The sequence below is a fragment of the Notechis scutatus genome, chromosome 6 (assembly GCF_049901735.1).
Source record: "Notechis scutatus isolate UNSWTSFEM ecotype Mainland chromosome 6, rNotScu1.2, whole genome shotgun sequence".
In the NCBI taxonomy this organism is placed as follows: domain Eukaryota; kingdom Metazoa; phylum Chordata; class Lepidosauria; order Squamata; family Elapidae; genus Notechis; species Notechis scutatus.
Genome location: NC_142014.1, coordinates 34992406 through 35017907, shown reverse-complemented (window position 1 = coordinate 35017907; position 25502 = coordinate 34992406). Strand labels below are relative to the sequence as shown.

Here is a 25502-nt window from a genome sequence, read left to right as displayed (position 1 = left end):
AGAGATGGGGGGAGAGCCATAGAGAGTCAGAGAGAGAGAGAGGGAAAGAGAGAAAAAGAGGGAATGAGAGAGGGAAAGAGAAAGAGAGAAGAAAGAAAAGAGAAAGAAAGAAAGAAAGAAAGAAAGAAAGAAAGAAAGAAAGAAAGAAAGAAAGAAAGAAAGAAAGAAAGAAAGAAAGAGGAAGCAAAAGGAAGAAAAGGGATAGACAAAGAAGGACAGATAGAAGGTACAAATAAAGAAAAAGAAAGGGAGGGAGGGAAGGAGGAGAAAGTGAATGAGATATATGGATGGATAGATACATGGAGAGGGGGAAAGAGAGAAAAAAGAGAGGAAGGAAGGACACAAACCCTGGCTTCAGAAGACTCTGAAACAGCATAGCAATCTAGGGCTGGAAGGGATCTTCTAGTCCAGGGATCCCCAACCTTTTCGACGCCGCGCCCGGTTCCGGCATCAGCTGGGCGCCGCGGCCCGGTACCGGCGTCAACTGGGCGCCGCCATCTTTTATGACGAAAAGGCGCGCTCGGTGACGTCACGAAGCGCTGTTCATCAAAAAGATGGCGGCGCCAGCGCTTCCAGTGAGCTTTTTCGGGTAGAAATGGCTTTCTACCCAGAAAAGCTCACGAGCGTACTGCGCCGCCATCTTTTTATGACGAAACAGCGCTTCCGGTGAGCTTTCTACCCGGAAAAGCTCACCAGAAGCGCTTTTACTAAAAAGATGGCGGCGCCCAGCAACCAGCGGCCCGGTAAGGCTTGTTCCATGGCCCGGTACCGGTCCGCGGACCGGCGGTTGGGGACCCCTGTTCTAGTCCAATCCCCTGCTCCAGCAGGAGATCCTTACAGAATCATAGAATAGCAGGGTAGAAGGGAGTGTGTGTGTGTGTGCGCGCGCGCGTGTGCATGGCTGTCAAAACTCCAAAAACAGGTCAAGTAGCTCTGGGAAGGTCATTCGTAAATTAGAACATTTACTACCTGTCATTCAGCGAGGACCACTTGTATTTGGCTTGCCAGCCACCTGGCCACACCCAGCCAGTCACATGACCACCAAGCCACACCCACAGAACCGGTTGTTAAGAAATTTGGATCCCAATTGTAAAAACTAATAAACTATATTTTTAAAAAAAAAAAGAAATTTGGATCCCACCACTGTCTTTTCCCCCTTGAGAAGTTGGAAGTCTGACTGGACTTTTTTTAAACTGGTAGTCACATGGTCTTTTTTTGTTGCCCTGCACAGAGAACACTGCTGGAAAGCAGGTTAGTGTGGTTGCTCTGGAATGGGATGAGTATTTTGCATTATGATTGCTTATAAGTAAGTAAGAACCAGTAAAAGAGGAATGGAAAAATCCCTCTCTGTAGATCAGCGTTTTTAATTCTTGGCAAGTTTAAGATGGGCGAACTACCTGCTGCCTTGGGAATTCTGGCTGGAGAATTCTGGGAGTCCACTCATCTACAAGTCGCCATGACTGAGAAACACTGTTCTACTGTATTATGCATTTGCTAGTATAATATTATAGACAGGGCTGTAAAGCACTGTAAAGTCTAAGTCTAAGTGCTATTGCTATTAATACAAGAACAAAGCAAACTCCAAAAAGTGACTAGTTACTATAAAACATAATCAAGACAGGAATATTCTTAGAATATTGACAATAGAATAAGCAGATGATTTTCCTCCACCCCTTAAAACCATGTAAAATAATGAAAGCTGTTTCAGGAAGAGATAAGCTATACTACCCTTACCCCAAAATGAATTAGGCCAGAGCACATGATTAACAAATCACATAATCTTGATTATTTTCCTGGAACTTCAGTTTAGATGAGAAAATCTATAGCAACTTATTTATCTGTGTCGTTTCTTATTTAAAGGATGGACCTATGGCGTATTTTACATTCCTTCCAAGCTCCCAATTCAATAAAAATACAATTTTGCTCTTTGTTTCAATAAGTACAAAGGTGGAAAATGGAACTAAGAAATACAGCAGAAAACAAATGACTGTGTTGTCTTTTCAAGCCACAGTTCTGTTACAGAAAGAGATACAATCTCTAGGTTGTGTCTTAACAACCTTATCCAAATGTCTAATGAAGTATTATTTATATCATATGACACAGTTTTTAAGATATACATCTCTGAATACTAAGCAATCCTAGTTTGATAAATGAAAGCCAAGAATTAAGCCGGCCAAAAAACTTACATTACCCTTCCCCCCCGCCCCCCCAAACTGTTTTTTATTTAATCTTTAAGGGACGTCTGGAAAATGGAGGCCTTTTATAAATGTCTAGTTTGACTTTTATTAAAGAATATTAATTTATTTGAATGCTCTATTCTTCCTTGACAAAACATTGCCTAACCTCTGAAGGGTTTCAAAAATTCAACTGGTGCTTACATGTTGTGTTTTTATTAGACTTATGTCAAGCTTCTGAAAAATCAGTGATCGTGTGAAATATTTCTCCAAAATACTAAATGTGCTTAATGATCCATTTGTGTATTTTCCAATTTGAGCTTTTTATCAGTTTATTTGTCCCACTGAGTATTTCTCGAATAAATCTATATGCAGCGTCTTGAGCTGACTTTAGATTCCTAAAAACATAACTGGATATTAAGTATATACCTGTGATTATACCACATCTCTTCTTGTTTTTGACAGAAGATGGAATCTTGCCATACTGATTTGTGTTCCGTTACAAAAGTAAATATTGCTGGGCAGTTGGAAGTTGCTGCCAGAATGCAAATAATTGTCTGAATTTGTAGCCTATCAAACTGTTGTGGAGCAACAGTAATCAATTTCTTTATTATTTATATATTATATATAGCTTTCCTCTTTCTACTGTGACTCTCCGTGGAATACAATCTCCTTGGTTTCTTCCATGTTTTTAGCTCTGCATTGAAAACCAATGATCTCACGTTCCTCACATATTATTAAGTATAAAAGTTTTTTGTATAAAAGTGAAGGAACTTACAGTACTCCTGCCATTTGCCCATGCCTCTCTGACTTGATAAGGATGGCAATTTATTTTAGCTTATGAAAGTCATAAGCAATGAGCCAGCACTTGCGAGTATGTTCTGTTGAATAAAATGGAACTGATTTCTGACTAGGAATGCATATGAAAGTGTTGCAGATTATTCACTATTTTACTTCCTGAATTCATGCCTTTTGCTGTAATAATTGCTAATACCAAATACTGTAAGTCACTTAATGTATTGGCTACATAATTCAAAGCAAATTAAAATAGTTGCTTCAATATATGCTTCACAAGCAAAAATGAACAGGATAAAGCAGCATTTAAATTGGTGTGCTCAAATGTCATATTAAATATGATAGGGCGCCATTAAGCCTAAAATAAAAATGTAATTTATATCAATCTGTTCTACAGCAGGAACATAAAGAAAGAAAACACTTCTGAGGAACCTAAAAGAGGTTATATTTAAGGAAATGGCAGGTGTACTAGGGTTTGGGGATTTTTTGTTTTTTGTTTTGTATTTTGGACTATAAATTCTTTAAGAGTCAAAAAAGTCGAGTCAAAACACTCCAAAAGTAAGAAAAGTCCTGATTTGGGGGCTGGGCTGTTTCTGGGTTTCATTTACTTAAAATATGAGCAAAGGCTTATACTAGTAATGATAATTATTAAGTCAAAATGTTACAGGAATTGATGGAATATTTAAAGAATATAGCAAACAGAGCGTCTAGAAAATTTTACAATATATAGAAACTAACACTGTGTGTGTGTGTGTGTGTAAAATAGTGCTTAAATAATTCAACATAAATTATAGTTGATTTTACATAATACCAAGGAACAAGAAACATTGTTGGCACACGCTGGACTGATAAAGCCAAAGAATAACAGAATGCATGTGATTTATAGATTACAGACCTTTGTCAACCCAGTCAAGATATGAAAAGTTATTGGCAAAACTGAAATTGTAGAACACTTCATTTTCTTCATGTGAAATCTATGCACGCCTTAGTAGACAGCCTGCCACTTTGCTGTTGTTACAAGGTGTGATCTTGTAAGGTGGAAGTGAATTGTATTGTGATATTTTTGCATTTTTATGCAGGGATTCCCTGAGAACTAAAAAATATTTCAAGGGTTGCTCCAGGATAAAAAGGCTGAGCAAAGCTGATCTATATTAATTAGTTGGCCCTAATCTCCACAGTGGATCTCTTCTGAATCCATTGTTCTAGCAGACTTCTTCTCTGTAAGCAAAAAAAGAAAAACATTTTTTTTACTTTTTTACATGTGGTGGAGAAGGAATTTTATGTTTTATTATTATTATTATTGGTGAATTATTTAACACTGGATGAGATAGTGATATTTAATTCATGCTGTACTGTTGAGACATACTTTTTTGCCTTTTAGTACAGTTTTTGGTTATTATTTTAGTCTTTTCTTTATTAATTTTGAGCCCCGCCACATTTCCAAATTCTTCTATTTCTCATATTAATAAGCTACTTGTCTCTTTTGGATCTTCTGTAATAAATACCATGTCATCGGCGAAGGCTTGAAGTTTATACTCCTCTTTCTTAATAGTCAATCCTTTAATGTCTTGGTTCTGCCTTATCTGGGTCAACAATACTTCTGCAGATAGTATGTATAGTAACCGGGGCTAGTGGACATCCTGCCTTACTCCTTAATTTATTTTTAGACCATCCGTGGTTTCTCCATTCACTATCACTTTTGCAGTTTGTATGGTGTATATATTATTTTAATGAGTCCTAAAAAATTTCCACCAAATTGCATCCTAGACAGTTGTTCAGTGAGAAAATGCCAATTGAAATTATTGGACGCATTCTGAGCGTCCAGGAACATGAGTGCCATTGATTTGTTTGAATAAATCTCATATTATAGGACATCCATAATCAGTCTTGTATTGTTCTTTATCTGCCTATCTGGTTGGAATGCATGATTTCACTTAATATTTTCTTCAGTCTTTCAGACATTATCATGGCTAGAATCTTATAATCCACGTTTAGGAGCGAGATTGGTCTGTAATTTTTAATCTGCTGGGGATCTGTATGTTTCTTGGGTATGAGTGTTATAAGTGCCTCTGTCCATGTCTTTGGTATTTTTGCTTGTTCTAGGGCCTCACTGTACAAGTCCAGCATTAATTCCTCCAATGGCTCCTGAATTTCTTTATGAAACTCCTGTTCTGTCTTTTAATTACTGGCTGAATATAAAGACAGACAGACAAACTCTACAAAGGCTTCCATACAAAGTTTCTTTATTGGGTCACAGGGCATTCTCGAAGTATAACTCACGGTTATGTCGAGATTCATCCAATGTCCAATTCTTTGCACAGTTGACTTCATAGTGTGAAATTATAGTGATCTTCATCCCATAACAGTGAAGCAAAGGGTGAGACACCAGCACGGTGCTGGGGTCCGAGCAAGAGTAAACTCCCCCAACCCAACCAAGGGTCAGTTCAGTGACCAATCAGGATTACAGATGTGACCACATGACATGAACTACATTTCCCATGATGCATTAACTACATTTACCATGAGGCATTCCCTTAAGGGGAGAGCTCTCAATTCCTAACTAACTATCCCACTTCCCAATTAACTATATACTGTCTGGACAGCACAACTCCACTGGTATTTCATCTGGCCCTGGAGTTTTATTAGTTTCCCAATTGCATCCTTCATTTGTTTTATAGTAATATTATTGTTTAACATGTCCCTTGTGGTGCCAGATATTATAGGTAAATCCCTTTCTTTAAGGTAATGGATGATGTCCTCATCTGGAACTTCTTCCTGAGTATACAAACTGGTAAAGAACTTTTGGGCAATCAATTTCTTTTGATCTATCTGGAAACATAAGCTCCCATTTTCATCCTGCAGGATTGTTATTATTCTTTTCTCCTATTCCTTCTTTAACTTGTGCAACAGCCATCTCCCTGGTTTGTTCGCGTTCTCAAAATAGTTTTGTTTTGCAAGTTTGAGTTTTCTGGCCATTTCCTCTTGTATATTTAAATTTATTTCATGCTTCGCCAGATCCATTTCTGTTGATTTTCTCATTGCGAGGGTCTTTCTGCATATTGGCTTCCAAGTTTTCCAATTTCTCCTGCCATTCCATCTACTGTTTCTTCCTTTCCCTATTTCTTTTCGCAGCATAAGCTATTGTTAAGCCTCTTACATAAGCTTTTGTTGTATCCCACAAGTTTTGTACTGTTGTTTGCTCTTTCAAATTAATTTTAAGGAATACTTTTAATTCTTTTTCTACCATTTGAATGTATTCTTTATCTCTTATTAAACTTTTATTGAAGGTCCATCGCCCAGTCTTCCTCTTTCCTCTCCATTTCATTTTGATTGGGTTGTAGTCAGCCCAGGTATTCCGCAAAATTTCCATTACCTCTACATTTTCCACTAATCCTGAATCCATTCAAACCATGTCTATTCTAGACCATGATTTGTGCGCATTGGAAAAGAAGGTAAATTGTCTTCCATGACGATTTAATTCCCTCCACTTGTCTTTCAAATTCAGTTCTTATGCCATTCTATCAAATGTGGTTGGAAGTGTTCTCCTCTTATTTTTGTTCTTCTTACTACTTTTGTAATCTTTTTCTATGTCAGGCACTGTGTTGTAATACCTTATTATGCACACATTCACTTGTTCAGTTTCTATTATCTTCTGGTGGAGTTTACAATAGTATTCTTTCTGGTTAGTATTTGGTGCATAGATTGTTCCCAACAATATCTTGTTTTCATCTATAGTTATCTCTATAAGTAGCATCCTTCCATCCTCATCATTATACATTTGGCTTGGGTTCAACCAATCTTTTATATACACTGCAATACTTCTTTTCTTTTTGTCAGGGCCAGATGTAATTTACCTAGTTTGGGAGCTTTTAGGACATCTCCATATTGTTTTGAAATGTGAACTTCTTGCAAACATAGAATATCTACATTCTGTTTTTGGAGTTTTGCGAATATCTGTTTCCTTTTAATAAACGAATTTAGTCCATTTACATTAACTGATAATAGCATAGTTCCTCCATCCATTTTACTGTTTGTATACAGCAACTCTTGTTTCTTTTCATGGTCCGCCCGCCCGCCGGGCGGGCTTCCTCCGCCTCGTGGCTCGCGAGTTAAAATGAAGCGGAAAGTTGCTGGGAAGTTGCTCGGGTGCTGGGAGCAGGCTTTCAAAGTGCCGCTCGAGCAGGACCGCCCGAGCCGGGAAGCAGGGCACCAAGGCAGGGCAAGGCTCCACCAGCAGCGGCCTAGCTTTAGGTGGCTCAAGCAGCCCGCCCCGCCCGCCGGGTGGAACCCTTCCGCTCCTCGGCGGAAAGACGCTCCAACCTGCAAGCTTTGCCTTTGCAAAGTTTAAGCCTGGAAGCCCGGAAAAAAAGGGGATCGAAGGGACTCACCTTCGGAGAGGTCGCACTCGAAGGTGATTTCGAACTCCCAGCCGAGGCCTTTGCAAATTTCTTTTCTTTCCTACCCTAGATCGCTCCACACTGTTTTGCAGCTTTGGGGGCCACGGGCACAGGACAATACGCCACGCCCAGCGATTTTTTTCAGGGCGGTCCGGATTGGACAGACCAATGGCAGCGATTTTTTTTCAGGGGCGGGCGCATTGGACGGACCAACGGGCGGATGTGGCCCGCGGGCCGTAGTTTGCCCACCCCTGGTCTAAGGTCTCTCTGTGGTCTGTTGTTTTCTTCTTCCTCTCAACTCTTTTGTTCTCTTAATTCCTGTTCTGTCTCCTTTTCCTTGGACATTTGCTCCTCTTGACTCCTACTCTCCATCTCCTCCCTCCCTCCCTCCTCCTCCCTTTCTTGTTTTTCTTCAGTTCCCAGATAACGTTCGTGAAACTTGTATGCCTTGTCCAATGTATCAATTTTAAATGTCTTTTCCTGCCAGGATACCTAGAGTCCTCTTTGAGTGAGCCACCTAAATGCAATCCTATTTTTCATCAGTTGGGATGATAAAAACTGGTAGTTCCTCCTCTGCTCTCTGACCCTCCTGGGTATCTATTTCAGAGTCACCACCTTGCTTACTTTATAGATTAATGGCTATCTCTCGTTTTTCCATATAGCAGGTCTCTAGTTGTTTTTCTTGCGAACCGTATGTGGACTTCTCTTGGTAGCTTACGTCTACGTGCATAATGTGTGTGTACTCTGTACACTTCATCTAAATCGTTCCAAACCTCCTGCTTGTCTTTCTGGAGAGTATCCACTATCAATTCTGTCATAAGAGTACGTAGATCTTCTTTCCTGTCCCCACTAACATTCTGGAATCTGAGGAAGAACACAGCTTTTTCCAATTCTAAATGGACCACTGCCTCCTGAAGATCACTGTACAGTACTTTCCAGTTCTGTTCTGTCTCTTCTAATTTATTTTCCATGTGCTCTGAACTACTGAGGAGCCAGTAAATATTAACATATTATTCACAAATCCCTCCTGGAAAATCAGTATTGATTTTCAGTTCTAATTTAATGTTTCCCAAACACAATTCGTTGTAGAGCAAAAAAAAAAAAAAGATATAAAATCAGCCTGGCTATCCAACCCATACATTTTTACAAAAAAGCAGATCCAATTCAATTTAAAGGCACTTAGTCCCATCCATATTTGCAGAGGGACTTCATCAGTTGATCTGATAACCAATATAGGTGAAGAAATATTTCAGTCATAATTTCACATATAAAATAGCCATTTGTGTAATACAACTTGCATATTTTTCAAAACAGTAATTAGTATTATGGCTGATGTTTGACAGCAAGCCTAAAAGTCAAAGATCACAAGAATGCTTCTTTCTCTGAATGTATATAAAATGTCACATACCAGGAATAGCATATTAAGCTGGACTTATGCAGCCTGATGCACAAAATAAACACACACACATTTATGCTCTGGACTACAGACATTGAATGCATGTAAATCCCTGAAAAATATGTGGTAGCCCTGGGCAAAAGAAAGGCAGTAAAATCACTCTAGGTATAGGGACAGTGAAAAATATTAACACATGATAAATAATGGAACAATTAAAAATAATAGCACTGAGGTTTTTTCTCTCTATTCCTTCCTTCCTTCCTTCCTTCCTTCCTTCCTTCCTTCCTTCCTTCCTTCCTTCCTTCCTTCCTCTCTCTCTCTCTCTCTCTCTCTCTCTCTCTCTCTCTCTCTCTCTCTCTTCTCTCACACACACACACACACACACACACACATCACTCTATCTCTCACACACACCTTGGAGACAAATTACACCTAATTTCAATTTTTCTAATTTATTAAAAATCCTTTCCCTTTTCATAGATGAGTTCAGTCCATTTATGTTAATTGGTAATAATTTTGTTTCTTCTTCCACTGTTTACTTGTAGATAGGTTTGTTGTTCTAGTTGATCTTATTTCTCTCTGTTCTTTCTGTCTTGCTCCTTCTCATTCCCTTCTCTTTTGGTTCTGTGTCAGTTTCTTCTTGTTGCGTGCTTCCCTCTGCTGTCACTTCCTCTAGTTTTTGCCATCTGTTTCCTCCCTTCTCTGTCTTCAGAAAAAAAAAACATGATAAAAGGGAGAAGTAGAATAGGAAGATCCTACACTTCCATTCAAAATACTCTTCCACCAGTGAAGCTTTCATGTTCCTTAGAAAAATAAAAAACTGCAGCTTTCAAGATAAATCACACTATTGTTGTTATTATTATGGGAGAAAAAGGAAAAGTTCAAATTTATAGAAGAACAAAAATAAACAAATAAATAAAAACCAAACAATTTTAAAAGTCATATATATCCCAGTTTTAAATTTGCCTAGAAAAGAGGATTACCTGCAAAACTTTGCTCAACCTAAGTATAGATCAACTTTTAAAAAATATATTTGATATTATAGATTTTACTATATTATATATTATAGATATTACTATTAGATAGGCTATTGATGTCTGAATGAGAGCACGCTGAATGCATATAAGTGGCTATGATGTAATCCTACAGGTATATACATACTACAGTATATATTGCTGCATTGTAAATCAAATGGAGAGGGAAACTAGGAATATAGACTATAGCATGGGATAACAAAATGAAACATCACACAATGGATACGAAAGTTGTTAGGTGCTGCAAATATGGCAATAGAAAGAATACCTGTTCTGTTTACTAACTACAGAAGACATGTTAGCTATCCCATTAAACTGTCATTAGTCGTTCACATAAGTGCAACCATATGATTCACCTGACCATTTGCTTTTTTCTTCCAGCAAACATTCTTGGCAGTATTGCAAAGATGCATTAACATAAAAAACCACTGCCATTTTTGGTGATTTTAACAGCTACATTGCTTTCAAAGCTTGAGTAAGCAGAAAGTTTTCAAATAAATAATGAAAAGAGGTATTTAGACCAGCAGTTAAAACAGTTAGAAGGGTCATTCTTTGAATCATAGATATAAGAAAGCATCTCATCGAAAGAAAGGCTAAAAATACAAAATTGTATCACATTAAAAAGATAAAAGAGGAGCTACCAGCCATCTTTTGGAAATGGTGTTTTCTTAGTTGGGTATGGTGCTAATCATTATCATTAATTAATATTGTTTTATGCAGAAAAAGCAATAACTGAGGAAATGGTACAAAAGCAGAGATCAAAAATTGGAATGCTTCTGCAACAGAGGAGCTCCACGGAGTCTTGCTAAAATCATTTATTAATATACACTTAAGATTGACAGACTACAGGAATATGGCTTTGGAATCATCAGAAAACAAAACATAGCTAACAATTGGAAGAATATTCCTAATTCATAAAATATAAAGAAAGTTGAAAACTGCAGACCTATAATCTATGTGCCAAAAATAACAGACATACGGACATAATTGCAAATTAAATTTACAGCTATTTGGAAAGAAACTATTTACTCCTTATAGAAAAAAAAGGGGGGGGCTGCAAAAATTTGAAAGGAATGAAGGACCAGTTATTGACTGGCAAATCTATTTTAAAGATATTTTACAAAAAGAACAAATTTGTTTATCGTTTGGATATACTATTAAAAAACATTTGATTCTGTTTCATGTAGCTGAATTGAGAAATATCTTGAAGTTTTTGGAAGCAGCAGAAATTTTTGGTTTAAAATAATTTGGCTGGTTGCAATTATTTTTTTTCTGCATCCTAACTATCCGTTGGGAGTCTATAGCTGTCCTGTTTGGTTGCTGTACCAAACCAGACCATTACACAAGTACATATCACAGACTCAATAATTCCTCTGTAAAACTGTATCAACAGCTTCTGGGGCAATCTAAACTTCCTGAGTTGATGCAGAAAGAACGTTCACTGTTGTAGCTTTTTCATGATAGTTTTAACATTAAATGTCCATTTCAAGTTCTGGGATATTAGAGAACCCAAAATGTGAAGGGTTCTACTGCTGATACTGTGCTGGTGAATATAGTAAGAAGTGGTGAAATAGAAAGGGTCCTCCTAAAATTCGCTGTTATTTCTACAGTTGCAAGTGTACTCAGTTCCAGATTGTTCTGGCTACACCACAGGGCCAGTTGTTCAACCTCCCATATATGTCATCATTACCGTCTTGAATAACACCAATGATTGTTATATTGTCTGCAAACTTCAGAACTTTAACAGAGGTGCAGTCATTGGTATAGAAAGAAAAAAAGCAATGGACAAAGCATACAGCCCTGAGGGGCACTGGTACTCATTGCCTAGGTACTAGATGTACTGGTCCCTAGCTTCACCTGTTGCTTCCTATATGTCAAAAAAAAAACTGATTATGCACCTAGAAGTATGAACAGGTGCAGTAAGCTGGATCAATTTAAAGTAGAGAATTTCTGGAATGATGGATTGAACACTGTGCTGAAGTCCACAAAAAGGACCCATGCTTAAGTCCCCAGAGATTCAAGATGTTGCAGAACATAATATAATGACATATTGATAGCATCATCTGCCAACCTATTTGCTAGATGGGCAAACTGCAAGGGGTCTTTCAGCAGATCTGTGATGAGTTTCAGATGGGCCAGCACTAACCTCTCAAAGGTCTTCATAACTACAAATGTAGGAGCAACTGGTCTGTAGTCATTCTGCTCCCTGAAATGAATCCTAGGAACCAGGATGATGGTAGACCATTTAAAGCAAGAAGGCATATAACTTATCTCCAGTGATTTATTAAAAATCTGAGTGAAGATGCGGGCCAGATGTTCAGCACAGGCTTTCAAGCAAGAAGGTATCACTCTGTCAGCCTGGAGTTTTTCTTGTCTTTTGCCTATAAAATAGCCTTCACATCTTTTTTTCTAGGATTACCAGAGGTGGTGCAACATGTGGTGAAACATCTGCAGTTCTCTGACATGCTCGTCTCAGTGTACATGTTGGTGATGATGTCAGCTAACTGGTAAATCACCATGTGCCACCTGCTCAAAAAGGATGAAACAACTAACCATTTCATCAGTGGCTGAAGAATAATTTCATAAACCGACTACAAGGTGCATCATGACTGAGTTGTCAGAACTATTTATTGCAAACTTTGCCAGATTTGGATTTGAATTGGTAAAAACTACTAGGACCATAAGTATGCTGGTTAGACAGTATATAGTTAGTTGGGGAATGAGAGCTGTCCCCTTAAGGGAATGCTTCATGGGAAATGTAGTTAATGTCTCTTGGGATATGTAGTTCATGTCATGTGGTCATATCTGTAATCCTGATTGGTCACGTGACATGAACTACATCTCCCATATACTGTCTAACCAGCACAATAAGGTTTAGGGGGTTTGGGAAAATGAGTGGGTTAAGATCTTTTGGAATTTTAAGATCCAACAGACAGACATCTTGTTCATAACAGGCCTGATGTGACAGTTATTGAAAAGAAGGAAGTCTGATTCACTGATATTGCTATTCCAGATGATGCTAGGACTGAGGAAAAACAATTGGAAAAAAATTACACAATACCGGGACTTTATTTTATTTATTTTTATTTATTTATTTATTTTGTCAAACAATTATTAGATAACAGGTATAAGTATAAACATGGTTATAAATACATGAAATAAGAAAAAAATTCTTACGAATTATTATTTCTTACGAATAAGAAAAAAAAGAAACAATAGGACAGGGACGGTAGGCACGTTTTGGTGTGCTTATGCATGCCCCCTACAGACCTCTTAGGAAAGGGGTAAGGTCAATAGTAAACTGTCTAATGTTGAAGATTTTGGGGTTCGGGGGAGAAACCACAGAGTCAGGTAGAGTATTCCAGACATTGACTGTTGCTGAAGTCGTATTTCCTGCAATCAAGTTTGGTGCCGTTTATCTTTAGTTTGTATCTATTTAGTGCTCTTGTTTTGGTTGAAGCTGAAGTACTCATTGATAGGTAGGACATTGCAATATATAATTTTATATACTATACTTAGATCGAACCGAAGGCGGCGTAGTTCTAGGTTGTCTAGGTCTAAAATTTCAAGTAGATGAGTGGAGGATTCTTCTTGTAAATTATTTCTGGACTTTCTCAATTGTATTAATATCAGATATGTAATGCGGGTTCCAGACTGATGAGCTGTATTCAAGTATTGGTCTAGCAAATGTTTTATATGCTCTGGTTAGTAGTGTGATATTACCAGAGAAAAAGCTACGTAGGATTAGGTTAACAACTCTTAATGCCTTTTTGGCTATGTAGTTACAGTGGGCTCTAGCACTTAGATCATTAGAGATGAGTACTCCAAGGTCCTTGACAACATTTTTGTCATCAACAAAGACTTGAAGATCAAAGATGAGCACTTATGGTAAAAGAAATCCATTGTTACTGTTGTGGTCCTTCGGCGGCCTGAGGAGCTGGCAGCAGAATCGGACAGTGGGGAGGAACATGGGCCAGTCCTAGAGTCTGGGGAGGGCTTGGACGAGGGATCTGCATCCGACACAGAGATGGGGCCAGGGCCATCTGAGATTATGTGCTGACTCTGGAGCCTCCAGAATCTGACATCAGCGAGGCAGAGGAACAGGAAGAGCCTATTTCCAGTGTGCGCTTGCGCAGAGCTGCCAGAAAGTAAGAACATTTAAGACAAAAGGGGCAACTCGGGAGTAAGGCTTGGAGATGATTGGCCCCATCATAAGACATAAAGGAGGAGCAAAGGGATATGAGCCTTTGCAGGAAGCAATTTTCTTTGTTCTGGTCGGTTTAAAATCTGAAGCTCCATGTTAACTTTGTGCTCCATTTGGCCTTGTACAACTAATTGGCAATTTAGCCGTTGGCAGCATTTCATGGAAGATAAGGATGGGTGCTTATCAGCCTTATTCCGAAAGACTGGCAGACTTCTGTTGGACTATTCATAAACTGTTTGGGACTCATTACGGGCTGTGAATGCATATAATTCATAGCCGTTTAAATTTTAAAAAAAGGTTTTGGGAACAGTGTGTGATTGTTACTGAGGAAGCCTTGGTCAGAACGGTTATATCAATTGTGAGTAGAGCTGTTGGAGCCATACCTAAAGGATTTCCTCAATATCTAGAAATATTGAATTAATCAATCTGAACACCTAATTTTACAAAACAACAACACCCTATTGTTTGGAATTGCCTAAGGTTTTACTTGTATTATACTTTACCTTGGTTCCATTTTAATAAGTCTGACCATTTTTCCTGGCAGAAGTATGGCTTACAAATGTAGATGTACAAATGTAGAATCAGAATACTTAAAAGTTCCACAGCTATATAATCTTGATGTATCTCACAAATGCTGACATTTTTAACTGAGCAGGAAGCCCCAAAACAAATGCTTTGATGGATATGTCAATTTGTATTTATATTAATTGACTGTGGCATGAAATACTTATTATCTTACATTATTTTGGTAGATAAACATGCACATGTGATTAAGATCTCTTTCTGTCATCGTAGTTTTTAAGGCAATGTTAAACAATTTCTTTTTAATTAAATATTGTTCTCTAATAAACATTCAAATTGAATAAAAATTTATCACTCTTAAATTGTGCTCTTTGAACAATTAACACATGCAAGGCAAATATTTCCTACTAAAACACAACATGGAAATTGTTAAATTCCTAGGATCTTCCTCATGAGAAAGAGTGGACATTTTCAATGGGAAAATAAGTGATGCAGAAATTCAGTAAGATTGCTTTCCACCTTATGAAAAAAGCAGTCAATCTGTTTAGTGAAGAAATTCGTATAAGGAGGAGTTACTCAGCGACAGTGATGCTACTAGTTAGTTCGGATGGTTTTAGAGCAGAGGGGAGACTTTAGATTAGCACAACCTTTGATCACATCAGACTCTTCTCTCTTCAGCTTGCTTGCATATTTTGGTATGTCAGAAAGATCCCGCCATCCAATCTGCCGGTTTTTAAAAAGATGCAGCTTTGCTTTTAAATGTATTTCAGTCCTAAAAAAATCATGATTACTGGAAAGCAAACTTTGTTTTTGTTGCCATCCACTTTCTACGTTATGATATGAAAAGATTATACTGCACTCTACACATAGTTTATAGAAAACCGAATGAAATTAGGACCTCATAAATTGTTTTAGAAGAAAAGACAATGTTGTAAGAAACACAAACCCTCACTCCAACCACCATGAGCAGATGTCACCTCTAGGGATTTTTTTAAAAATTACTTTGAGGAGTAGCCAAGATGCTAAATTTGCTTGCAATTATTCCTAGTTGGAAGTATCTCAAGTGTTGTATTAACTTTCACATTAGTTATAAGATCTAGTAGTTGATAAGCACATTGCCTTTTGTCATCTTTTGGGGGGAAAGTTCCAGGCTCAGGCTGTGGAATCTCCGAAAGGGGTACCTGAAACAGGTGTTGCTATGTTGATATTGACTGGGCTGCATGATCAATAGTGTGATGCATGGACCAAGGAACTAGTAGTGAAACAACTCCCCGTGTCCCTCTGTTCACACTTTGTATACCAAATCCACCGATTAGTGGGCTTAGATGTAGGCGTCCAGGCACAGTGCTAAGCGACTCGGAAACGCAGATCGATTTTGGGGAAGATTCCCGACGGCACAGTGGGGAGAGCTTTGTTTGAGAGAACCAGAGAGGGGACTCTACTGTGAAAAGACTCGGCCGAGGGGGAAGCCACTCGGGAGAGAAGAAGGAGGAGTTAGATCGCATTCCAAGGGACCTTGGAAGAAAAGCAATCAAAGAGACGAAAAGCAGAAGAGCGCCCGGTCGCGGTTTAAGCGCAGGGGTGAAGCCAGGAGTGAGTGGGATACAGGAGACAGGAAGGAAACCAGGCGTGGAGATAATCGTACGGGTTCATTCCAGGCGGAGAAGACTCAGGCTGTTCTTTTCTATTCTGCCGCCTACCTTTCCCTGGTCTGGAACCGAAGTTCAAGAGCAGCACTTGAAGAGGCGCACTGATTTTCGCCAGGCGCGAAGATCCCGCGCCTGAAAAGTAAAGGCGAGAAAGCGCACCGAGAAAACTCAAAAAGCAAAGCGGCGCCATGCCGTCCAGCAACCGCCCCGGCGGCTCAGCTTGGACGACGCCTGCGTGGAACTGGAGCCGGGACCCGCTCGGGAAGGTAGAAGGCTCCTGGGGCAGCGTGGAGACGGCGTGGCCAGGGAACAAAGCCAACGGAAGCAGAGACCCCTACGGGCGGGACGAAGACCTGGCCAAGGTGGAAATCACCGTGCTGGCTCTGACCTTTGCCTTAGCTGTGCTGGGCAACTTTTTCGTGCTACTAGCGCTGCACCACACGCCGCGCAAAAAGGCATCCCGCATGCATCTTTTCATCCGGCACCTGAGCTTGGCCGACCTGGCGGTAGCTTTCTTCCAAATCTTGCCCCAACTTTGCTGGGAAGTCACGCACCGCTTTCACGGGCCCGACGGGCTCTGCCGCGTGGTGAAACACCTGCAGGTCTTCGGCATGTTCGCCTCGGCCTACATGTTGGTGGTGATGACGGCCGACCGGTACATCGCCGTGTGCCACCCGCTCAAGAGGTTGCAGCAGCCGAGCAAGCGCTCGCACTGCATGATCGCGGCCGCCTGGGCGCTCAGCTTCTTGCTCAGCGTGCCCCAGTACTTCATCTTCTCCCTCAGCGAAGTGGAGAGCGGCTCGCAGGTCTATGACTGCTGGGCGCAGTTCGTCAAGCCGTGGGGGGCTCGCGCCTACATCAGTTGGATAACCGGCAGTATCTTCGTGGCGCCAGTCCTCATCCTGGTCACCTGCTACGGCTTCATCTGTTACCACATCTGGAGCAACGTCCGGGAGAAGACGCGGCGGCAGAAGACAGAGAAGGCTCCGCCACACGAAGGCGCCCTGCGCAAGGGGCTGCTCTTCACGCCTCATGTCAGCAGCGTCAAAAGCATCTCCCGCGCCAAAATCCGCACCATCAAGATGACCTTCGTGATCATTTCGGCTTATATTGTGTGTTGGGCCCCTTTCTTCTCTGTACAGATGCGTTCCGTCTGGGACGACCACGCTTCCTGGCAGGGTAGGTGCTGTGCTCAGATCAGCTCCTGATCCTGCCTATACATGTTAGATAAGTTTATATATATATGTCTCTTACTATTCAACTGCTTTTTTGAACCAGCTAGCCTATGTACTGTTTCATGATTTTTCCCCATTCCTCCAAGGATTTCATCCTAGGAGGCTTTTTCATCCCAGTCCTCAGCCCAAATGAATATTATTGCAAAAAGTCACCTTGCAATATTTTATTCAGCAGGTTCATTTGGGAGCTGGGTAGAAAAGACAAGACAAATGTTCCAGCATTTCACTGGTAGCCTCCTTTAAAAAAAACAACAACTGCTCAATTGAAAGGTGAATATCTCAGAAAAAGAGAAATAGTAATTTTAAAAGCCAGGTTTTGAGCCATTAATCTTCAGCACATTTTTTTTGCCCTGCCATACTAGTGGAATACCATGCAACAGAAGCCTAGGTCAGAGTTTAACAGGGCAGCAAACATCTACTCAGTTGAGGTGATGTTGCTGTTTCTTTGCTCAACAGCTAATCAATCTGCCTAGCAAAAGTAAAGTGAATCCGGCAAACCAGACAGCAATGGTTAAGCTAGAAAACAAACAAAATACACTTGCCAGGGCTCAAGGTGAGTAATTTATGGTTTCTCAACAGGGCAGCCCTGTAGTGTGGATTCCAAGCCTACATTCCACTTACACCAATTTTTTTAAAAAGCAGAATGCTGTTGTCCTGAATGTGTGTAATTTTTTATTTATTTATTTATTTATTTGATTTGCCAATTGTTTACAAGATAATAAGTATAAATGTATACATAGTTGTGAATACATGAAATGGGTACATATAAGAAAAATAAAAGAATAAGAGAAACAATAGGACAGGGACGGTAGGCACGTTGGTGCGCTATGCACGCCCTTTTGCGCCTCTCATTTATTACTCTCATTTATTTCAGTGATTGGAAACAGTATTCAGTCTTACCATGTTTGCATTTCAAGAGGACTTACTAAACATATAGCTTTTTAAGTATATATTTTGAGACTTTCTTTGAAGAAGTGTTCTGAAAGTCACATACATCTAAAGAGGCTCATTTAATATCCCATCTTAATAGTCATTCAATTGAATCCTGACTAAATGGGGATGCACCATAACTTTCAAGTCTTACGTTTACTGTGGTTCACTTAGAAATAAATAGATTGGCTCAAGGAACCCAAATATTACCAAATTAAAACCCAGTACCAGACTAAAAGTGACAAAACTTTCAGGATTCTGATAATTTTATGCACATTTCCATATGTATTTCGGGTGGTCTTTATGAATAAAGGGTGCTAGGGTTGCAGCCTAAAATGTAAATGCTGTGCATCAGTACATGTTTGCAACCTTGTTCAACTTTTTGGAAGATATTGGAGATTACCTTACACATGTCAACAAGCTTAAATATCAGCGTCATGGGATTTTATATTAGAATGTTCCAAAAGAAGAGAATATGTGTAGCTCAAGTTTGAATTATGTTGTTTTTGATGCTCTCTAAGCTTGGTTATATGCATTATCTAACTAATATTTTGCTAGTGACCATGGGGGGTTATTTGCTTGAGGGTGTTTCATTACCCAGATAGATAGTAACATCATCAGTGCAAGTGAGTGTGGTCTGTTCAGCAAAAGACAATACCCTAATCAAGGAATCACCAAGGAGAAAAATACACCTCACCAACACTGGCAGAGCAAAATACTGTATATAAACAGGGAGCAAACCCTCTACTTATTTGCACTGAGTTTAAGCTATTTTGCATTGAGTTTAAACCACCAAAGTTTAAACATTAAAAAATATTGTTTTATATATTTCTTTGCTATATATTTTTGAGGAAGACACAGTAACTTGTGTAGATTTTAAAGGAGGAATATATATATAAAACTTAAGAATATATACCGTGTTTCTCATATAATAAGGCCGGGTCTTATTTTTTTTGAGCCCCCAAAAATGGCTAGGCCGTCTTTTCGGGGTGACTTAATTTCTCCCCCTTGCATCCTCGGGCGGGCAGCGACGGCTTGGATGTTGACCTCGGCATTGGTGGGGCACTTCGACGGGGTCAACGCAGGCAGCACCATATCCGGGTATGCAACAAAGTACTTCCTAACGGCAAGCCCCCACCATTCCCCCATTTTGCATGTTTTAATATAGGCCTTAATTTGGGGAGGGGCTTAATTTCATTTCATGCCTATAAAACATGCTGGGACTTCATATTGGGGGAGGCCTTATTGTTGGAGAAACAGGGTATATATATATATATATATATATATATATATATATAGATAGATAGATAGATGATAGATAGAGAGATAGATAGATAGATAGATAGATAGATCGATCTTTGGTTATTCGGGTTTTCTCCCGCGTAAGATTCAAAGTATCTAGGCAACGTTTCGGCGAGGTCCCACTCGCCATCTTCAGGCTGGTGCTTTCGGCTTAGTGCCAGTGCAAGCAGTGTGTGACCGGAGCTGCCATCTCTATATATACAAGTGGTGGGGGATGGTGTGCTGGGCTGGTTGGCTGTGCTGCAGCCTCTTGATTGGTTGATGGAGTTGATGTTGGTATAATGGGCTGTGTAATGGCCTTTTGTTGTAGAGATATCCTGGATCTTGTGCTGTCATCTCCTGGGTCGTTAGCCTCTTGTGTTTTAACGGCTTGGGTAATGGGTTGTGTGATGGGCTTGTGAGTTCTTTTGTTGTGGTATCCTGGGTCTTGCGTTGTAATCTCTACAACAAAAGGCCATTACACAGCCCATTATACCAACATCAACTCCATCAACCAATCAAGAGGCTGCAGCACAGCCAACCAGCCCAGCACACCATCCCCACCACTTGTATATAGAGAGATGGCAGCTCCGGTCACACACTGCTTGCACTGGCACTAAGCTGAAAGCACCAGCCTGAAGATGGCGAGTGGGACCTCGCCAAACGTTGCCTAGATACTTTGAATCTTACGCGGAGAAAACCCGAATAACCAAAGATCCACATACAAATACCTGCGAGAACCTCAGAAAATATATATATATATATATATATATATATATATATATATATATATATATATATATATATATATATATATATATATATATAATACACAAATACACACACACACACACACACACATATATTTGTTTTCTTAAGTTTTCGCTGGTACTTACATGTATGGTATTCAGCTTTGTTCGGGTATTTTCCCACGTCATTATAGTTGTGCTTTTAAAATTGTAGCAACATTTCGGCAGAATCTTATCTGCCATCATCAGGCTTCTGTATTAAGTTCGTCTGTGAGTCAGACTTTTACAGTTGTTTCAGTTTTAAATTTGGGGCTAGCCTACTGCTGTGCCAGAATGGTTTTGTCTTCATTCTGATTGGTTGGGAGTCTTGGTCTGTGTTTATTGGTCTTGGAGTTTGCTGTGTTCTGCTTGATTGGTGTCTCTAATATCTTCTGTCTGTTTTGTGGCTTTTTTTGTCTTGATTGGCTGGCAACATTGTGTTCCTGTATTGGAGGTGTTTAGTGCATCTTGGCTCCGAGTAAATGGATGGCTATCATTTATTAGGAAGCTAGGTTTCATCTGGGTGCCTGGTTGGGGTGTGTTTGAGCTGGAGGTATCAGGGGATTTGTTTGTGCCCAGGTGTTTGCCTGGCTTGTGGTGTGGAGATTTTTTTGTTTGTGAGTGCAGGCTTCCAAATGATTGACAGTCTGGTGGAATCATCTCTTCTATTCATGCTTTCAGGTCTTTTTCAATCTCTATGGCTTCTCTGATAATTCTGTGGCTGGGGTTTTCTATAGTGGCTAGGGTTTTGGTGCCATTGAAGTTGATGCTATGACCTGTGGCTTTCATGTGTTGGACTAGTGAGGAAATGTGTTCCAGCTTTTTTACTGCATTTTTGTGTTCATCCAGGCAGGTACTTATTCTTCTATTGGTCTGTCCAATGTATGCGGCAGGGCATGATGCACAGGGGACTTCATATATGCCTTGGTTTTCCAGGTCAATTTTATCTTTGGGCTTTCTAAGGATGGCTGCTATTTTTCTGTCTATTTTGAAGGCGGTCTTGATGTGATGCCTATGTAGTATCTTACTGATTTTGTCTATAGTACCTCTTATGTAGAGGTACTTCTGCCGAAACGATTCTGCCGAAACGTTGCTACAACTTTAAAAGAACAACTATAATGACGTGGGAAAATACCTGAACAAAGCTGAACACCATACATGTACGTGTGTGTGTATACGCAGGGGTCCTCAACCACCGGGCCGCGGACCGGTACCGGGCCGTGGAGCACTCTCACCGGGCCGCAAAGAATTTTTTTTAAAAAAATGGCGGCTTTCTTCACTTTCGGTGAATGCTGCTGGGATCGGGGATCAAGGACACAAATGAAAGAAGGGGAGGGAGGAAGCAACCAAGCCTGTCCTTCTCTCTGGGTCAGCTCTCTCAGTCGCTCTCTCGCTCCTCCACCAGCACAGGAAGAAACTGCTTCAAAGAAGCGGGGGCGATTTCCTGTCGCCGCAGCTTCCCGAAGCGCCCGTTTCTCCCCACCCCGCCCGCCCGCCCGCCCGCTCTGCCTGCCTGCCTGCCTTCGTTAATGGTTGAATCGGAACAGCTTCGCTGAGTAAAAGAGGCGAATAGTTATTATTCTCAGCGAAGCTGCTCCCAAACAACCAGAAACTAAGGCAGGCAGGCAGGCAGGCAGAACGGGACACTGTGGATTGAAGCATGCGGCAGTCTTGCGCGCGGGCGTGGGGGAGTGGGGGTGAAACGGGCGCTTCGGAATAGCTGCGGCGACAGGAAAAGCCCCCCGCTTCTTTGAAGCAGTTTCTTCCTTGGATGGTGGAGCAGAGAGCCGAAGCCTCCTTCCCTCCCCGGTCCTTGCAAAAATTTTCTGCTTGAAACCGGTCCCTGGTACAAAAAAGGTTGGGGACCACTGTGTATACGTATATATGTATATGTATATATATATATGTGTGTGTGTGTATATATATATATATATATATATATATATATATATATATATATATATATATATATATATATATTCATTCTGCCGAAACGTTGCTACAACTTTAAAAGCACAACTATAATGACGTGGGAAAATACCCAAACAAAGCTGAATACCATTATATATATATATATATATATATATATATATATATATATATATATATATATATATATATATATATATATATATATATATATAATATATATATATATATATATATATATATATATATATATATATATATATATATATATATATATATATTCTATATATATATATATATAATATATATATATATATATATATATATATATATATATATATATATATATATATATATATAATATATATATATAATCTATAACTATATATATAAAATCTATATCTATATCTATTTTTGGCTACATAGAGTCAACTTGTAAAACACTGAAAATTTAACAAGTGATCACAATCAGCCAGCTGAATGCAATTTTTGTATTTAATGATATGTGCTGCCCTTTAAGTTGATGACATGAGTTTCTCCAACAAAATTAATGAAAAAATATCCAGTATCTGCACGATCATTTTCCTCTTCATTGTTTTGTTCTAATCTCCCACAAAAAATAGCAAAACTGGAAAGTTCATTATCATCTCATTGGCTTACCAGAATATGAGGAATTCAACCATAAATGCCATTCTCACAATTTCTGCTCTAAAAAAAGACTTCAACTTCTCTATCTTGCATTTCCACTTAAATTTACAGTAAAAGATGCCACAATGAATATTTACTTTCTACATGAACATACCAATACTGAGTTTGTTACTATAAGCAATATTGAACAGTATACCAATTTTACAATCTGAATTATTCTGTTCTAGCAGAAATTCAAATGATTCTTTAGTATCAAGGTTGTGGGTAGCCATTTGTTATTTGTAGTGATATACAATATCATGTTTGTTTTAGCTAGTTTGTCCCAAATTTTGCCCATGGTTAGCTGACCTGCACATTAACTGAATGATGGAGAGTCTTTTTTTATTTTTTTTTAAAAATGGCAGTCTTTTATTTTTAAAGAAAGTTCCTATCCTCTAAGCAAGCTTGACACCAGAATATTTAATATTAGCAATAGAACAGTTCTCTGGGAGCTCTCTGAGTTGCATAGAAGATGGAAATTGTGGCTGCTTCCTTCTTCTCAGCAGTATATTGTTTTTGGGAGTCACCTTGGTCATCTTCATAGTAGGCCTGATATTTTCTGTAAATTTGTTTTAAGATGATCTCTGTGTGTTATAAAAGTGAAATGTACTATATGTATGAACAAGCCACAAAGAATAGAATAGAAATAACATAACATAACAGAGTTGGAAGGGACCTTGGAGGTCTTTAAGTCCCAACATCCTGCTTAGGCAGGAAACCCCCTACCATTTCAGACAAATGGTTGTCTAATCTCTTCTTAAAAATTTCCAGTGTTGGAGCATTCACAACTTCTGTAAGCAAGTTGTTCCACTGATTAATTGTTCTAACTGTCAGGAAATTTCTCCTTAGTTCTAAGTTGCTTCTCTCCTTGATTAGTTTCCACCCATTGCTTCTTGTACCCTCAGGTGCTTTGGAAAATAGATTGACCCCTTCTTCTTTGTGGCAAACCCTGAGATATTGGAACACTGCTATCATGTCACCCCAGTCCTTTTCATTAAACTAGATATACCCAATTCCAGCAACCGTTCTTTATACATTTTAGCCTCCAATCTCCTAATCATCTTTGTTGCTCTTTTCTGCGTTCTTTCTAGAGTCTCAACATCTTAAGTAAGTATTCCAAGTGTGGCTAGATATAATAAATAACAGAGTTCTAGAACTTTTGTGAAGTCAAGTTATAGTTGTAAACCAAAGTAACCTGCTCCTAAACCATAACTAAAATAAAAGTATAGTGAAAGGAACAAAAGGTAGGTAAGACAAAAACAGAATGTGTGAATTTGTTGTGATGGACAACACATTCAATATGGTCCAGAAGCTTATTTTATTTATTTGATTTGTTTATTGAATTTATATGGCCACCTAAAAAAGCAACTCTGGGCAGGCAACAGAATAAGAATCATATTCCTGGGAGGAGAAAAGGGAGGGCTTTCAGGGATGGCTCCAGCCTGATTTTGGGTGGAATTGTGACCCAAAGGCAAAATGCTGCAACAAAGAAGCCATTCCTGGTCCTTCCAAATGACTGCCTTGATTCAGCAGGACCCAAAATGTCCGTTTCCTGCCAGAACTGATGGAGCAAGTTGCTTCAGAGAGACAGTTCCTCTAATATCCCAGCTTAAAACCACAAATTGCAGCCAGAAACCTAACATGGGCATATTGAGGTTATTCGGGCAACTTTACTGAATACCCGTTTACCTTTGAAAATGTAATGCAGAATTATAATCTTACTAAATTTAATGCAGGTTTTTCTTAGATCTTGCTTTAAAAGAAATATTAGCATACTAAATTGTAGGTCTTTGCTAAATAATGTTCTACTTTTTCTCAACAGATTCAGAGGATGTTGCAGTTACAGTGACTGCCCTTTTGGCCTGCTTGAACAGTTGTTGCAATCCATGGATCTACATGTTTTTCAGTGGGCACCTCCTACAAGACTTCATGCAGAGTTTCTTGTGTTGTCGAAAAATCAAACAAAGATTGAATAAAGAAGATACTGAGAGCATTAGCATTAGCAGGAGACAGACTTCTTTCACTAATAATATAAGTCCAACAAACAGTTTGGATACATGGAGAGAATCATCAAATTTATCATAATTTATTAACAATTTCAATTTCTTTCTAGACCATTGATAAAATACTGATATCTCTTTGAGTGCCAAAACAGCATTTTAGCTACCAGGTATCATGCGGGCAATAAAGTAATTGATTGGCAAAAAAGTTACCATTTTATGTTAATGAAAGCTACAAATTAATATGTAAAAAGATATGTGAACATGTAGTCAATGATACTGATAGAAAAATCAGATAACATGCAATATTTTTCCAGACAGACAATTATAAACCTTGGCATTAATCCTTGGTGAGGTACAGTATTCTATGACGTAATGGCTACCACTCTGTAACAATATTTGCTGAGTCCCCCTCAGACGTCTTGCTAAGGAACATCCTAGTCTTTCAAAAAATAACTATAGTACTTATCTCTATGATCAA

At 39.2% G+C, this 25502-nt stretch overlaps 1 protein-coding gene across 1 annotated transcript; it reads left to right on the top strand.

The window, feature by feature from the left end:
- Positions 1 to 16280: 16280 nt before the first annotated feature.
- Positions 16281 to 25229, top strand: AVPR1A (arginine vasopressin receptor 1A). Its single transcript, XM_026667640.2, has 2 exons — positions 16281 to 17350; positions 24844 to 25229. Exons 1-2 carry the CDS (start codon positions 16360 to 16362, stop codon positions 25104 to 25106), a joined length of 1254 nt encoding a protein of 417 aa, XP_026523425.2. The 5' UTR covers positions 16281 to 16359; the 3' UTR covers positions 25107 to 25229.
- The last annotated feature ends 273 nt before the right edge of the window (positions 25230 to 25502 follow it).